Consider the following 17,913-nt stretch of genomic DNA (forward strand, 5'->3'; position numbering starts at 1 on the left):
TAGTTTCTCTTTAGTAGAAAGTATTGTGCATTTTTGAGCACCGCCTTACTTAAAAAACGTGATTAGAATGTAATAGAATGAATTTAACCCTTAGATGACAGCGAATGCGCACCTGCAGACCATTTACAGTGGGGCAAAAAAGTATTTAGTCAGCCACCGATTGTGCAAGTTCCCCCACTTAAAATGATGACAGAGGTCAGTAATTTGCACCAGAGGTACACTTCAACTGTGAGAGACAGAATGTGAAAAAAAAATCCATGAATTCACATGGTAGGATTTGTAAAGAATTTATTCGTAAATTAGGGTGGAAAATAAGTATTTGGTCACCTCAAACAAGGAAAATCTCTGGCTCTCACAGACCTGTAACGTCTTCTGTAAGAAGCTTTTCTGTCCCCCACTCGTTACCTGTATGAATGGCACCTGTTTGAACTCATCATCTGTATAAAAGACACCTGTCCACAGCCGCAAACAGTCAGACTCCAAACTCCGCCATGGCCAAGACCAAAGAGCTTTCGAAGGACACCAGGAAAAGTATTGTAGACCTGCACCAGACTGGGAAGAGTGAATCTACAATAGGCAAGCAGCTTGGTGTGAAAAAATCAACTGTGGGAGCAATCATCAGAAAATGGAAGACATACAAGACCACTGATAATCTCCCTCGATCTGGGGCTCCACGCAAGATCTCATCCCGTGGGGTCAAAATGATCATGAGAACGGTGAGCAAAGATCCCAGAACCACACGGGGGGACCTGGTGAATGATCTGCAGAGAGCTGGGACCAAAGTAACAAAGGTCACCATCAGTAACACACTACAACGGCAGGGAATCAAATCCCGCAGTGCCAGACGTGTTCCGCTGCTGAAGCCAGTGCATGTCCAGGCCCGTCTGAAGTTTGCCAGAGAGCACATGGATGATACAGCAGAGGATTGGGAGAATGTCATGTGGTCAGATGAAACCAAAGTAGAACTTTTTGGTATAAACTCAACTCGTCGTGTTTGGAGGAAGAAGAATACTGAGTTGCATCCCAAGAACACCATACCTACTGTGAAGCATGGGGGTGGAAACATCATGCTATGGGGCTGTTTTTCTGCCAAGGGGACAGGACGACTGATCCGTGTTAAGGACAGAATGAATGGGGCCATGTATCGTGAGATTTTGAGCCAAAACCTCCTTCCATCAGTGAGAACTTTGAAGATGAAATGAGGCTGGGTCTTCCAACATGACAATGATCCAAAACACACCGCCCGGGCAACAAAGGAGTGGCTCCGTAAGAAGCATTTGAAAGGAGTGGCCTAGCCAGTCTCCAGACCTCAACCCCATAGAAAATCTGTGGCGGGAGTTGAAAGTCCGTGTTGCTCGGCGACAGCCCCAAAACATCACTGCTCTCGAGAAAATCTGCATGGAGGAATGGGCCAAAATACCAGCTACTGTGTGTGCAAACCTGGTAAAGACCTATAGTAAACGTTTGACCTCTGTTATTGCCAACAAAGGTTATGTTACAAAGTATTGAGTTGTATTTTTGTTATTGACCAAATACTTATTTTCCACCCTGATTTACGAATAAATTCTTTACAAATCCTACCATGTGGATTCATGGATTTTTTTTTTTTTTCCACATTCTGTCTCTCACAGTTGAAGTGTACCTCTGGTGCAAATTACTGACCTCTGTCATCATTTTAGGTGGGGGAACTTGCACAATCGGTGGCTGACTAAATACTTTTTTGCCCCACTGTATGTGCAGCCCTGTTTATAGTTTTCTGTGCATTTCAAACATTGTACTTTCTGATGGTTTTTTTTAATATCTTAAGTAACATGGCTGCTATGAGGCCAGCTAGGAACTCGGAAGCATTGACTCAGAATCGGACATCTCAGATATAGAGGACCCAGACTAAATATTCCACTACTGATGGCTAAACAAGTCCAAAACCCCTTTGCTATAGCCTAATTACCAAGGATTCAGTTACTGTGCTTCAGAAAATTTACTCAAGTTTCCATACAAACTGTAGAATTACGTTATAAACATTTAATGTCAGTGAAAATTACTGCATTGGAAATGTAGTGAAACATTTAGTGTATGTATGTATATATATATATACATACATACATAAACATACATAAACAAGTCCAAAACCCCTTTGCTATAGCCTAATTACCAAGGATTCAGTTACTGTGCTTCAGAAAATTTACTCAAGTTTCCATACAAACTGTAGAATTACGTTATAAACATTTAATGTCAGTGAAAATTACTGCATTGGAAATGTAGTGAAACATTTAGTGTATGTATGTATATATATATATATATATACACACACACACACACACACACACACACACACACACACACACACACACACACACACACACACACACACACACACAGCCTTGTGTTATTTGATTATTGGATCGTATTCATTGAGGCATTGTGATTTGAGCAGCACATTAAATGGCTGGTGTGTGCTGGGGGCGCTGCTGTTTTTCAGTGTACTGTGTCTTTGATATTTATCAGATTTTGTAATCTGTTTTGCTGGTACAGTTGTAATCTGTAAGTGATTGCCTCTCTTTCTTTTCTCCACTTGATACAGCAGATCGAAAGTAAAACTTGTAATTCAATTATTTATAATGAATGTCTACAACCCTCACTGCAGAAGAGGCAGTGCATTGTTGATTCTCAGTGTAAACCAGCAAGCCTTTCCAGCCTGTTATACAACCGCAGAGGGATTACCACACCTGCCTGTCTGTAGTGCTACGGTTCTTATTGTACTGCTGAGTGTGCTCCTGTTTCCTAATTCATTTATATTATCTACTTACACTTACACGATTAGCATGTGGACACACATCCAATCACATTCACCTGGCCCAGATAAAACGCTGTTCTATTGGCTCTTGATCTTGCCTCTCAACAAGAAAGGCTTTTTGCATTTAGACTGTGTGAGGGGTCGTGACCCTTGCTGACCTGGATTAGCACAGGCTCCTGCAGCAATCTCATGAGCTGCCAAATATAGCCTCTGCCCAGGATAGTTTCTAGAGTGAAGACCTAGGCTGACCTGCCCTGACCCAGTCTGAGGCCATCTGGAAGAGTCTCCTTTCTAACACAGAAGCACTGGACGGGGGAGTGTATTGCAACATTATGGGAATTTGTGAACAGTTACAAAAAAGAAGAAACAAAAGGATGTCTGTTTCATTAATGACTAATTTTAGAATAAACATGTCAAGGAAATGCAGGTGAAGTAAAGCTCAGTCAATTTATTGATTTATGGAAAATATATCACATCTTTCCATACTGGACACACCTTCAGAAATTAACAGTCCAATAACCATTTACTTCCAAACATCTGACTCAAATGTAACCAATTAGTACGCCTCAAACAGAGCAGTATATTAAGTTTCACACATTGAGGAAATCACAAGATTCCCCAGCTTAAATTTAGCCAACTGTTCAAAAACCTAACACTGAAACCAACTGCACATCTAAAGCTGAAGTCGTTGCTACAAACCCATTTCATTCCCCATATGAAAGCCTCAATGAAACACATCACCCCCCCACCACAAGCAGTATGTGTCAGTATACACTGAATGTATTCGGTTTAGTAAAACAGCAAGCCGACTGGAGGTTGAATCACCGGACTATAAATTGAAGATCAGACAACAACAAGGACAATGAGTGAAACATGTTGTTATAGCAGCAGCAACAGTGACATTTGGTTTCTTTTTCTTCTTTTAAAACAAAACTTTTTTTGTCCTCCATTTTTTTAAACAACCACATGGTTTATACCAAAGTGCAAATATGATGAACTGCATGTATTTTTATATTATTATATTAAGTAGAGTTTTTCTATTCTAAAGAACTACAGGTCTTGCAAGAAGGTTGAAGGTTTTTTTTTTTCTTTTTTTTTTAAGAGTATTATGGCACATTTCAAAACCGAAGAGAAAACATGTCACAGATCATTTACTACAACAATAGGCATTGCAAATTTAACGATACACTTATATAGATATAATTTGTGACCAAAGTTCGTCAGCAATACATTAATATTTGAGAACACATTTATAAAGCGTTACATCAATATTGCATCATCAGGATATCTGTTTGCAGAACAAATGTATCAACTGCAGTCCTCAAGTGTGTTTTCCCAATAATCATCCTGAAGCAATTCAACACACTCCCGTCTTCAATCAGTGCAACGTAAAACCCACGACTCAAAACAATACAAAATAACATCCAACTGAGGAAAACAAACAAAGAAAAAAAGAAAAACCATCCAGCAATTTTCAGTCCCTCGTTTTCGTTCGAACTCTTCAAGGTTATAAGAATGCTCATCTCCAGCAGAGCACCAATAAACACCCTACATTGCAACTATTTGCTCTTGCAATAATCAATAGTGACACAAATTTTTTACAGATATATAGCTATATATTTATGTATATACCTCCAGTGTGTACACAACCTGAACACTACCTCTGACAAGATCAGAGCTTCCTTGTTGTCACGAGAGACAGTCACAGAAAGGGTGCATGCAAGAAGAGTACTCAATTCAGTATTTGGAGAGTCACCACTGGTGCAAGAGAGTCGATTTTCTTTGTTCAAGACTATCAGGTAAGAATTGAAAAGCCAACTTCTCTACATGAACCGTGGCATAGGTTCCTATCCCTCTGCCTTTTACGATGTTGCGCTTTCCTCTAAATTAATCAGGAGCAGGGTGACTCAGCAGAATCTTGGTCTGAAGTACCAGGGGCTTTGGCCCTCTTAAAGCTTGGTCCATTAACTTCTCTAGGGATTATTCTGTTCTGGTGGTGATGAAACAGATACCTTAGAAGTAGCTGGATGCACTAAAGCACAATTTGCAAACGGTTTAGATAAATGATTTTTTTTCTGGAGGGGAGGGTAAATTTATCATTTGAGAATTGTTCTTTTTTTTGGTATATTTGACATATTTGACAGTGATCTTAGAGGATAAGCAACGTTAAAAGAAATTTCAAATTTCTCTTCACTTGGCTGTCATCATCTGGACAAACTCTGTGGAAAACAAAAGAACAGAAAGCAACATTTAAAGTTACGTTAAATAATGAACAAATAACTAACTGTAACAGCACCATTACCAGATGGAAAAAAAATAAGTGCATACACACAAACTTGTAGATTTTCACATTTGCAGACTCACAAAAAGTATGGTGGTTAATAACTAAAATCTCACCCTCGTAGTTGACCTGACCATCTCCATCAATGTCGGCCTCGCGTATCATCTCGTCCACCTCCTCATCAGTGAGCTTCTCACCCAGGTTGGTCATGACGTGCCGAAGCTCTGCTGCACTGATGTACCCGTTACCATCCTACAGGTGGCAAAACAAAAGCAGAAAGTTAGCTTGGTGTCTTCTATGTTTACAGGCAGGTGTGTGTCTACAGATACCATAGCGCCAGAGACAAGGCTATTCCCTTCACCTGTGATGTCGAGATCCTGATTTAGGAAGTCTATTGAGCTAAATGTTCAATATTTGTGTGTTTGTGACGCTTAATATAATAGTCCGGCTAGCAGAAAGACAGAAACGCTCCAGAATATCGCTTATGCAGACATTTTTCACTCTTTTGTCTAGCCATCATCATGGATCAAAGTCATTTCTAACAAATACAGAGGCTCTCCTTTTGCTGAATAGTCTAATTAAATATTTCCACTTTACTCCTACTTTACCTTGTCAAAGACTCTGAAGGCTTCTCTGATCTCCTCCTCACTGTCTGTATCTTTCATCTTCCTGGCCATCATTGTCAGAAACTCAGGAAAGTCAATTGTACCATTACCTTAATAAAATAAATAAATAAAACAAAAACAAATAACAAACCAGAAAAAAAGTGTTATCACCGTGTAATTTACCAGAAAAACTCAAAATCAGATCAGGAAAATTAGCTTATGACAATGCAAGGTAGTTCAAAGTATAAAAGGAAATGCACATCATTTTTATTAATCACAACAGACAAGGCAACAAAAACAACAAAGACTAGATTCAATCTACACACATCTATACAGAGAGAACAGAAACAAGTTATGCCATCTCAGATATCAGGATCTGCATTTATGCCAGTCACTAAATTCTTGAATGACAAAAGAATTCTCTTCATGAAGAGCTTTCTCAAAAGTAATGCAACTTCAAGCTCTTGTGCATGTTAGTTTGATCTCACCATCAGCATCTACTTCATTGATCATGTCCTGCAGCTCAGCCTCTGTAGGATTCTGTCCCAAAGAGCGCATGACAGTCCCGAGCTCTTTGGTAGTAATTGTACCATCGCCATCCTTATCAAACAGTGAGAAGGCCTCCTTGAACTCTGTACATTTGCAGAAAGAGAACTGTGAGTTGTAATGAAGACTGAATCCAATGAACATTCACTGACTATACACAATAGTCAGTGCATTTGCAACAACTGGGACACTGAACAGACAACCCCTGATAAGAAGAGCACAGGCTGAATACAAAGCACTGCAGCTTTAATGTAGACATGCAAGCATTTCTAGGACACCTGACTCAAAACCCTGCTGCTTCTCATTACCCAGGGTCTGATTTTATACCTAGGGAAAACAAATTGAATGCAATTATCTAGTTAATAGTATGGGACCATAATTAGCATACAATCCCATAGACCTGCACATCTTGTATAATCTCTGAGAGCCTAGTTTCTAAGGTTTGTTGGAGAAATTAGGTGTTGCTAAACCTAAAACAAGTCAAAAAGGCTTGGTTAAGGTATGCACTCACCAGCAATCTGCTCCTCAGTCAGCTGATCAGCCTGTTGAAAAGGGAAAAAGACACTGATAAAACACTGATGCTTCAGCATGGAAATAACCTCTTTTTCAACCCTGCCACCATTTACAATTATTAAATCGTGCATTGTATTCAAGAAATACAGTTTTTAATGGCAAGTTCAACTTATATCAGGACTAGGCAAATAAGATAAGACAGCATTTAAATCCCAGAGACAGGAAATTCACACTGTTACAACAGCACAGTAGAGAGGGCAGTTATATAGACACAGCTGCATCATGCCTAAGAACAACAATACTATGCAAACAACTGAAGAAAATATACATTATACAAGGTAGAGGAAATATACTTTAGACATAAATATATGTACATATACAGTCCTGGTCAAAAGTTTAAGACCACTTGAAAAATGGCAAAAAAAAAATAAATAAATAATAATAATAATGATAATAAAAACAAATTAAAAATCATATTTGGCATCTTAACAAGGTTCCAAGTAGAGCTTCAACATGTGGATTCATTGTCATTTTCTGTCAGACAGAAAATGTCACACTGTCATGACGTTCTGATGGCAATGCAAATAAACATTCCCTTTCTGAACCCTGGGGTCCGTTCTTCGTACCTCGCTAAGTAAGTTAGCTGGATTTGATTGTTGACGATTTCGCGTGATCTTGGATCGTTCGGTTCCCCGAAGCTCATCCGGGACTTGCTGTCATAGCAACAGATCCGTAAGCGTAAACCTGCTCGGGAGCAGGCTTACTTTATGTAAACAAGATTAGATCCCAGCCACTCAGGTATGTCCGCTTCATTTATACGAAAGCAACAGCGATATTTTACCACTGTTTTACCATAAATAAATATTATCAATGTAACTAAAGATAATGCAGTATTTGATTCTTTTATTGATTCCATACAGATACAGAAGTGGACTGAAACTGACTTTACTCCTACAGAGCACCCATGCTATCTTGCATAGATAGAGCGCTTTAGGTTGAAGTTGTAAAATGTTGCCTTTGTTGTTTCTTTCTTTGGGTTTTTTTAGGTCATTTCCTAAAAAAAGGGAAATGTACTATTAATCATTCTATTTCATGTATTTGATTATTTCAGATGTAATTCATATTTTAGAGTAGTAATAGTAAATTACTTCGTGTAATCAAGATGAGAGACCACGGCTATAAAAGCGAAGGTGGATTTGGGAAGTCGGTCGCAGCCATGTCCTGTCCGTATACGCGAGCCACCCATTGCGGAAGGTGCAAGATTGATAAGGAGAGTTTTCAGAATTCCGCGTATATTGCGGGACAGACAGGATCCTTTAGCTCAGCGCGACAGTGTGCTCATTTTCCCGTGAGGGTATTATTTACTTAACCAACTTGTTGACGAGGAGGTGCAGGACCACCACCTGTCTTTTTTTGCTCTGCCCTTTTCTTGGTTGCTGTTATAAACAAACAAACTGATTATTTCAGGGTCTCTTTTCAAGAGACTAAAAGCAATATAAGTGATAAATATTACCATTCTGTAGAATATTCTTATATTTCACTTTTACTTGTTCCCATGTTCTAGTGGGTCCTGTTGTGGCTCTAATGTGAAAGAGGATATAATGTAATATAATATAATAAATTTACCCTACCGCCTACTGGTGTTGGCCAGAGGGGCCGATGGCGCGATATGGCAGCCTGGCTTCTGTCAGTCTGCCCCAGGGCAGCTGTGGCTACAACTGTAGCTGCCTCCACCAGTGTATGAATGTGAGAGTGACTGAATAGTGGCATTGTAAAGCGCTTTGGGTGCCTTGAAAAGCGCTATATAAATCCAATCGATGATTATTATTATTATTATTATTATTATTATTATTATTAATAAATTACTTACTAGTTTAATTTGTCAGCAACTTTCTGCCAGCCCTCTCTCCTTGCTTTTGCAGCGTTCCCTTGCGTTTTAATTAAACTCTGAAACTCCTGAAATCCCTCAATCAAGAGTTCTTGCTCTGCTGCCGAAAAATACCGAGCGCGCTCCTTTGACATTTTCGCCAACCAATCAAAGGGTTGCCGATCAATGTTTCTACTATCGATGCGTAGCCCCTGTTAAGCCACCCAGTGATCTCACATTACTTCATCCAGCTATACTAATCGTCAACAACAGGTGTGTTTGGAGAACCGGGATAGCGAGCTCAAAGTTAGCGCGATGATTTGATCTTGGATGTGTCATTTGATCTTGGATGTAGTAAGTGAGGTACGAAGAACGGACCCCTGGTCAGGTTGTTGAACTGCATAAACAGCGTCTCTCGCACCACGTCATTGCTGCTGAGCTGGGACGCAGTAAGACAGTCATTTGGAATTTCTTAAATGATCCTGATGGTTATGGAACAAAAAAGTCAAGTGAAAGGACCCAAAAGAATTTCACCAGCACTGAGCCGGAGGATCCAACTGGCTGTCTGTCAAGACACTGGACGATCCTTGACCCAAATTAAGGCCAATGCTGGTGCTGACTGCAGCCCCATAACCATCAGACAGCATCTGAGACTGAAGGGCCACAAACACAAAAAACGTCTTCAAAGGCCTCATCTCCTTGATAGAGATGGGTACCGATATCCGGTGCCATTATGGCTACAGATTAAAAATGCCCAAGGCGAAACGGTCAAAAGTCTGGCTGTACTTCACAGCAAAAGATGCAAACTCAGCAGCCTGCAACAAGTGCTATTATGCTGATACTGTAATACTGTGCAAAGGAGGTAACTCCTCAAATCTGATGAAACACATGGTGGCGCATAGCGTTTTTTTAAAAGCCGAGAAATGCACCCTATTTGATAGCTTGCTGCGAGACCTCACACCGAGCACATCTACTGCGGGTGTGGTGCCTGTTATCGACCCGGAGTCAGCAACTTGAACCCGAAGAGGAGAGTCCTGGCTCCTAGCCCTGCCGTGTAGCAGAAATGATGACAGATGATGATGGCAGCAGCAGCCGTTCCTCTCTGGGCGAGCAGCTTAATGTTGTTTGTGTGTAATTTACGTTGAGTAGGCTAACCACGTTATCAAATTAATGCATGTAAGGTGAACTAGCAAAGACCGTCGTAGTTACATGCGGCTGTCTTCTTGTTTGATGGCAGATACTCCCTTCACCCTGGCCAAAAAGGCTAAAATGACCAAAGAAAAAGTGGGAAACAGCTAAACATGAGAGGTTTTTGGACAAAGTTGGTGTTTTTTTCCATTGTTTAAGCACTGCTTCCAGCCAAGAGTGATACCATATATGCCCTATAGCTGCAGAAAAGGATAACAATGTTATCTTTTTACAAAAAACAGCTAAACATGAGAGGTTTTTGGACAAAGTCTGTGTTCTTGATTCTTTAAGCACCGGTTCGAGCACCGACACCGTTTCAAAAGTACCGGTTTGGTATTGGTATCGGATAAAACCTAAACAATACCCATCCCTACTCCTTGAATGCCACAAAACTGACCGTTTGGACTTTGCAAGAAAGCACCAAACATGGGACATTGAAGGTGGAAGAAAGTTTTATTCTCTGATGAGAAAAAAGTTAACCTTGAAGGTCCTGATGATTTCCAACATTACTGGCATGACAAGCAGATCCACCTGAGATGTTTTCTACACGCCACAGTGGAGGGCGGCGCCATAATGGTCTGGGGTGCTTTTTCCTTCAGTGGAAATATGGAGCACATTAGGGCTGTTCGATATAACGATATATATCGGATGACGATATAAAAACGTCTATCGTTTCATTTTACGCTATCGTTTGTTTCGTGGTGTCGCAAAATAAACTGTTAACGGCAATATTTTTTTCATCGTTTTGATGGTCACTGTAGTGGCTATATTAATTTCTTAAAGTTCTCTCTTTCTCTTATATTTAATATAACCACACTACAGACAGACAAGCACCTGTTTTTATGGGTTGTCGTTAGCAACAACGACCAGGTAAAACCATCGCATGTCCGCTTGTTTATTTTCCACATAAACCTTTCACAAGAAAGCTCAAGATCCTGTTGAGAATTTTCAAAATAAACGGAATCACGTGAAAAAGTATGCAGAGTATTGACGGATGAGAAGCAAAAAAAGAGTCGTCAGGTGCTAAAAAAATAAACCTTAGACTCAAACGTTAGAACAGGCTTTCCCCGCAGCACGGTGTGTAATAAATACAAAGAAAACGGCGGCCGTTACAACCTATGCCTAAAAATGTGTAGTTTCATGCATCGGTTAAAACACTCGACTCCAGGTACAAGACGCCCAGCTGGAAACACTTCACCTACCTGAGATTCACAGAATTTACAGGAAATATTACATTTTTTGTGATTTATATTGTTATCGCACGATAGAAGTTTTATATCGGGATATGAGATTTTGGTCCTATCGCACAGCCCTAGAGCACAGGAGGTGCAGGGGCATCAAATGGCTGCCGCCTATGTACAGATGTTACAGAGAGCTTCCCTCATGACTGAGGGCCCTCATCTGTGTGGTAACGACTGGGTTTTTCAACAGGACAACGCTATAGCACACAATGCCTGCAGGACAAGGGACTTCTTCCAGGACAATAACATCACTCTGTTGGACCCTCCTGCGTGTTCCCCGGATCTAAATTCAATTGAGAACCTTTGGGGATGGATGGTAAAGGAAATGTACAAAAATGGACAACAGTTCCAGACAGTAGATGCCCGTCATAAGGCTGTCTTCACCACTTGAAGAAATGTTCCCACTCAACTCATGGAAACGCTTGCATTAAGCATGCCACAAAGAATTTTTGAAGAGACCAACAATAATGGTGGACCTACTCATTACCGAGTTCATGTCTGGAACTTCGATTTCTGTTTTGGGGTAGTTTCCGGTTCTTTTGGAAGGGTGGTGTGACATTTTCTACCTGACAGAAAATGACAATGAATCCACATTTTTGCACAGATTTGGCCTTTTTAAGGCTAAACTTTTGATGAGCTGTAAAACAGCCTGTTTCAGTTTAAGCGTGGTTTTCAATAAATTGCATGCTCAAAAAATTTTTTGTCTCACTCCTATTTCTTCTTGTTGCACACTGAAACTCTACTTGGAACCTTGTTAAGATCCAACCATGCAAAATATGATTTTTTTGCCATTTTTCAACTGGTCTTAAACTTGATGGGGAAAATGATGAAATTTCATAAACAAGAAACGAAAAGAAAGACAAATGAAACAGCCGTTTCTCATATTTTTGGAAAAGAAATGACTAAGCAGTAACAAATTAAATCACTTCTGGATTGATATAAAAACCCTGAAAACAATCATTTTTCAAAGAAAAACAAAGAATTTCCAGCAGGCAAAATGGAGAACATGTGCATCAGGCTCCACTGTGTACACAGGCTCTGCCAATCCAAATGCAATTTAGACAAACTAATTCAAAACAGACTGCAGTATTTTCTGGCAGCTGGACCCGGCCATTACCTATGACCTAGATAAAACTATGTTAATACAGCATAAAAAGCTTTACAATAAACTTAAACTGTAGATGTGTTCACATTTTCACATACAAATGTATGTAAATTAAAGAAATATTGTTTGAACTCATGTAATAATAATTGTTAATAACTAAATGAAAATATTCTGGGAATACTAGAAACAAGAGAGCTCCACCATCTTGAGATATTGTTAGCCGAGCAAACTTGCATTAAATCGGCTCAACCTAAAATCCAACACTGGAGTTTCTGCAGTCTCAGTCTGACTTGGCCAGTATTCAATCACTCTCAGAAAAATTACTTAAGGTTTGTAAATGACTTATTTAATTTGTAAATGAAGACAGATTGCCAAAAAATTGCTATCAGTCTGAATGAGCCTTTGTCAACGAGCACAACTCGAGGGGACTCGACTGGCTGCCTACCGGCTGTATTCTAGTTAGATTACAACAGAACAAGAAGGTTACTGAGAGTACATTTAATAGTTAAATAGGAATGTCTAACTATAACAGTGCTTGTATGCCTGACCCCCCACCCCCACCAATAGAAAACTGAAGTGAGATAACTTTTTTATTGGATAAAAAAATAAAATAAAAAATACAAACAAATTAACTTTGAGGAAAAAAAATACTCATTTGAAAAAAGAAGAAAAATGGCAGTATGTGTTAATGCAAAGTTGCAAATGGTTAAAAATCACAATAATATTGTATCATGACCGAATTATTGTGATTTCTTATTGTGGGGTGTCTGCTGATTCATACAGTGTTCAATATTTTTTTACCACATTCTCACACACACACACACACACACACACACACACACACACAAAATAAATTCATTAATCAAACAAGGAATTTAAACTCATGTAACACAAATTCATTCTTCAAGTTCATCTGAGACATAATTGTGCGCTCCATGTGAAGCCTTATCAGGCCTGTCCAAGTCAGTCAACATGCTCACTTCAGGCTGAGAAAGTGCGATGAGGGACTGGTATAAATACTCCACAGCCCGAAATACACACGCCTGCTATAATTAGTGAGACACGAACAGGGTCGCCAATGTAGCACACTGAATATCACCGCAACTAACCACCTCCTCGACTCTTTAAAAAAAATTTTTTAATTAAAAAAAATAAAATAAAATAAAAAAATACATTATGTTAACAAAACAAAAAACAGATTAAACCCTTTGAATGTGCCTTCTGCTTTGCATATTCCTTCAGGATGTTTGTTAGAAAACTGAAATACCTGCTGCATAAAACAGACCATTAGAGTCTGCAACAATTTAGCACTGACACTAATTCGTTGATGGGGATAAGCTGATAATGCTATATGTAATACTGCCTAAGGACTCACTGTGCATTTGCTGTTGAGCTAATGCCTCGAATAAACATGTTTTCACTGTATCCACATGCTCTTGCACCACAGATAATGGACAAATGAACTTGCTTTTTCAAAACCAAACAGATTAAAGCCAACATTTCTGTAGCAAAATTTCTGCGGTGGTGGTGGTAATGCCATGCATTCAAGTCAATTTCAATGAGTCACCCATTTAAGGGGAAGGGGGGTAGGCAGAAGGGAGCATGGCAGACTGCAGAGTATCCAGTCTGCTCACTGCCAACCAATTCAGTGTTGCTGAAGCAAGCAGTGTCTGGATCAGAGCACAGCTGGAGGATTTATACAGCTGCTGTAAAAAGTACTGCTTGCTTTCAACTCATCAGTACCCCACAGAGCATGTCATATATTCTTATGTTGACAATATTTTTCTGAAGTGCAGCCAGTTAATCATATTTGCAAATGGTGTTTGAGCAGCATGTGAATAAATTGGATTTTGTAGCTGTCCAAGTTTCCTTACTTGGCAAAGACCGCAAGGGACTCCATTCGCCTGCTCTCTTACAGAATGCAGATGAACAACAGACGACACATGATAAGATATGATACAGATATTCACATGCAAGTATATATTAGAAGTATTTAAAATAGTTAGATCCCATCTTGGAGGGTACACTGCGGGTCCTGACAGCCGACTGCACCAGGGATGCTTGGTTCAATGCGGGGGGAAGGGAGGCGAGAAAGGAGGGGTGGAAAAGAGGATCATTCAGCAGAAGCAGAATGCGGTTCAACGTTATGGCGCAATACGTAACGCAGGACATGGTGTCATGGTGGTACTGAATCTATTCCCAAATTGTTGCAGCGCCTTGCTGAAAGCTTTGCAATATGACAAACAAGTGTTGCTACCTGTGAGCCGTATTCTTATGTAACCCCAATCGGTGGTTGAATACGACCCCTTTTCTCGCTTGTTGCGCATGTCCGAGTCCGTTCAAAACACCCTGCTGATGTGGCTAACACAGATACTGTCCGTGCTGCAGCACCTTATGTGGCATGTCGAAAATGACAGTTACTCAGAGTCCCAATGTCTTTCTCGCAAGATTAACGAGATGGGTAAAGATCACATTCACACTGGACGGTCTATTTTTACACAGCACCTTCACCGGCACCACGCCCACTCTCGAGTCCAAGCGAACCAATAAATAAATAAGTGAGCAAAAAAACAAAACAAAAAAACCCCAACAACAACCCAAAAACCAAATGCCACAAATATCTGTCCAAGCTCGGGGACTGCAACCACATCATCAACAACTCTGCTAATCAACCGAATGAATGGTGATACATTTGAGCATTAAACAGGCCGTTTGTGTCCTCTCGCAATACAGCGTGTGTGCTGCGCATTTGGCAGACACTAATAAATAAAACGTTTCTCTTCTCTTCTATCTCGTCAGCTGTTAAGCACACATAAAACCACCGATCGAAAATTGCGATATATAGACGATAAAATGATGAAAAAAAGAGCGTTGTATGCACGTCAGGTGTGGGATTTTTCTGCAGTTTGCCAATATTATAAATGCCATTGTGAAGGGAAGCCGGAATATGCTTTATTGCTTCAGACCGTATGCATTTACGATTATATTACGCATTAAAGTGTCGCATGAGGACATTACGATTTAAACGATTCATAGCTAAGGCTAGCTAGCTTACGTTAGCTAGCTTACACTTACCATCGTCCCGTTGACTTTTCAAGCTCCGTGAAGATGAAAAAAAGCTCAGTTAAATGACTTGTATTTTATTTACTTAGGGATCACTTACTCAAATAGAACAATAAAATAAAACAGGACTTTAAGTATAAGAAATGCTTCGGGAAATCTGTGTAGACAGTATCCTTCTGTTGCAGCAGAGTTGCCCGGAAACCTAAACCAGCGACGTGCTGTACCACAGTTTGACAGCCGTGTATCCCTCCGCCGCTGTCTTGTACGTTTTAGTCCCACTGAATCCACTGTCAAAATGGAAATACACGAGCATTAAAAAGCTCGTTCTGTTGCGGTAATCATTCACTGTTTATCGCCTAATAATTATTTGACACTTAACAAAGAGCAAACCACAATTTTTGCTGCTTTACAAAATCAAACCGCGCAAAGATACTAGCCCCATTACCACGTCTCATAAACAGTCTATGGGAGAAAAGAGTGTTCCAGTGATCATACTGAACACAATACTAATGGGCCATTTTAAAATTACAGGGCAATTTCTGTACCGCTCATTAATTTAAAAACCATTCGTGCAAAAAATACTAAAATAGACATTTGTGGTTGAAATTAGACTTGTCCTGGGACAAAATACTCCAAAACATGATCTCAAATCCAAAATAGGTCTTCAGAACACCTTCCAAAATGTCTTTTTCTCTTGTCCAAGATTCTTGATCAAATCAAATCGCATATACAAATTGGACAAAAGTATTAGTGTGTCTGAAGACCCCAGAAAAACTTCCAACACACAAATGAATGACTTAGTAACATTGTTGTAGAGACCCACCTTTTAGCACATCCCAGCACACCCACTCACTTCACCAGATGCACCTTGTTTAGTTCTCTCACCTTTGATTGGGTGTGGTGCTTGTCCTCGATTGCACTCACCTGTCACACATTATATGTCACACATTATATAAGGACTGCATTCACTTTTGGCTCACTCTTTCTTCACTTCCACACGGGGCGGCAGCTGAGCTGTGGCAGTCCATGTGTGTCTTTGTTTCCTTCCTTCTTTGCCTTATTTATTTGAGAATAAAAGGAGAACCCTGAGAATAATTCTGAATTAGATGGCTGCTTTTTCTTATTCTAACCGGATGAGCCCATGATGCTGATTGCTTCAGCCCTGAACCTTCCTTCCTTCAAAACAAACATCGAGAACAGTCTAAAAGAAATCAATCGCTTAAACCACAATGCACAATTTAAAGATTATGAATATCTTTCTATAAATGTACTGACAGTGATTCAGTAACAAATGTTCCATAATTCAGACTATCTGCTGACGACAATAACAAAGACAAAGACAGTGATGTTCCCATTTTAAAACCTGTTTTTTTTTTCCCAATTACCAATTACAGTTTTTCTCATGCCTGACAATATGTATCCATCTAAATATGTGTTGCACAGAAATGGAATCTGAGGTTGCAGACCAAGAAAAATTCCACTTCTGCAGAAGAGACATCTTCAAGCTAGACTGAAGTATGTTAAGGATAACCTGGAGAAAGATTACGCATGCTAGAAATACATCTTTTGATCAGATGAGACGAAACTAGAACTCTATGGCCATAAAGGTGTTGCTTATCTTTGAAGAAAGATGAAGATGCATTCAACCCAAAGAACACCATTGCTACAGTGAAACCTGGTGGTGGGAGTATTATGATGTGGGGATGCTTCAGTGCGTGTAGAACTTGGAATCATGAAGAAAGAAGGATATGTGAAGATTTTGAAAGACAACCTTAAAGAATCTGCAGTAAACTGTTTGGTTGTCACTTTGCCTTCCAGTCTGTCTGCCAATGATCCAAAAATATGTTGTTTCTGGTGGAGAACTACCTCCTGGAGATCAAAGTGAACGTTATGGAGTGACCTGCGCAAAGACCTCACTTGAATCCTATTGAAAATCTGTGTGGTAAACTCATGCCAGAAGGTTATTAAATCTGCGGGAGCTTCAGAGATTCGGATGGACTAAGGATGGACTCAGTGGCGGTCCTAGCCTGTTTGGCGCCCTGGGCGAACACTCCCTCTGGCACCCCCCCGACATTATTTCCTTAGGGATTAATAAAGTATTTTGATTCTGATTTTGATTGTTTCAGGATGACCTGCCATTATCCAATGACACATCTGCTTACCTGTATCTTTTGCTCGTTTCTCCTCCTCTTCTTTTCTCTTTTTTCTAAACTGAGCACCTGATGGCTTTGAACTTTTCTTGTCCATCTTCCATTGGTTTTAATTTTGCACTCCAGTATGAACACCCATCCCCCAACCCGAGGATACCACAACATAACCTAATAGACTTACACCTTAGTTCACAGATTCGATTTGTCTAGGGTTTATTTCTGGGATTTTGCACAACCCAGGGTCCAAATCATGAACACATAATAATACATAATGGGCTTGGATTTACAACATTATGAATGAAATGTGCTCTATTTGGAAGAAGCAGCCCCCCCCTCCCCTTTCGACGGGTTGTGTGTGAGACTTTAAATCATCAAACTGCAAATTATAAATTTTAAATTGTTATTGATCCCTTTACCACGTGTCTTAAAGTGTATATTTATTTTCTTACTCTTCTTATATTCATTGTTTGTTTACTTGCACTGCTGTAACTGGAGCCACGTCGTCTCGTCTCTCTGTATATTGGACTGTATGTAGCGGAGATGACAATAAAGTTTACTTT

General features: G+C 39.9%; 1 protein-coding gene across 1 annotated transcript; it reads right to left on the reverse strand.

Annotated features, from left to right (window-relative positions):
• Positions 1-3,222: 3,222 nt before the first annotated feature.
• calm3a (calmodulin 3a (phosphorylase kinase, delta)) lies at positions 3,223-15,447 on the reverse strand. Its single transcript, XM_085430156.1, has 6 exons — positions 15,216-15,447; positions 6,738-6,768; positions 6,169-6,312; positions 5,684-5,790; positions 5,192-5,327; positions 3,223-5,013 (listed from the first exon to the last, which is right to left on the reverse strand). The coding sequence occupies exons 1-6, from the start codon at positions 15,216-15,218 to the stop codon at positions 4,985-4,987; spliced, it is 450 nt and encodes a 149-aa protein (XP_085286282.1). The 5' UTR covers positions 15,219-15,447; the 3' UTR covers positions 3,223-4,984.
• Between the last annotated feature and the right edge of the window lie 2,466 nt (positions 15,448-17,913).

The sequence above is a fragment of the Copadichromis virginalis genome, linkage group LG14, assembly GCF_057382275.1.
Source record: "Copadichromis virginalis isolate Kocher_CV1m ecotype Utaka linkage group LG14, C_Virginalis_male_GT1.1, whole genome shotgun sequence".
In the NCBI taxonomy this organism is placed as follows: domain Eukaryota; kingdom Metazoa; phylum Chordata; class Actinopteri; order Cichliformes; family Cichlidae; genus Copadichromis; species Copadichromis virginalis.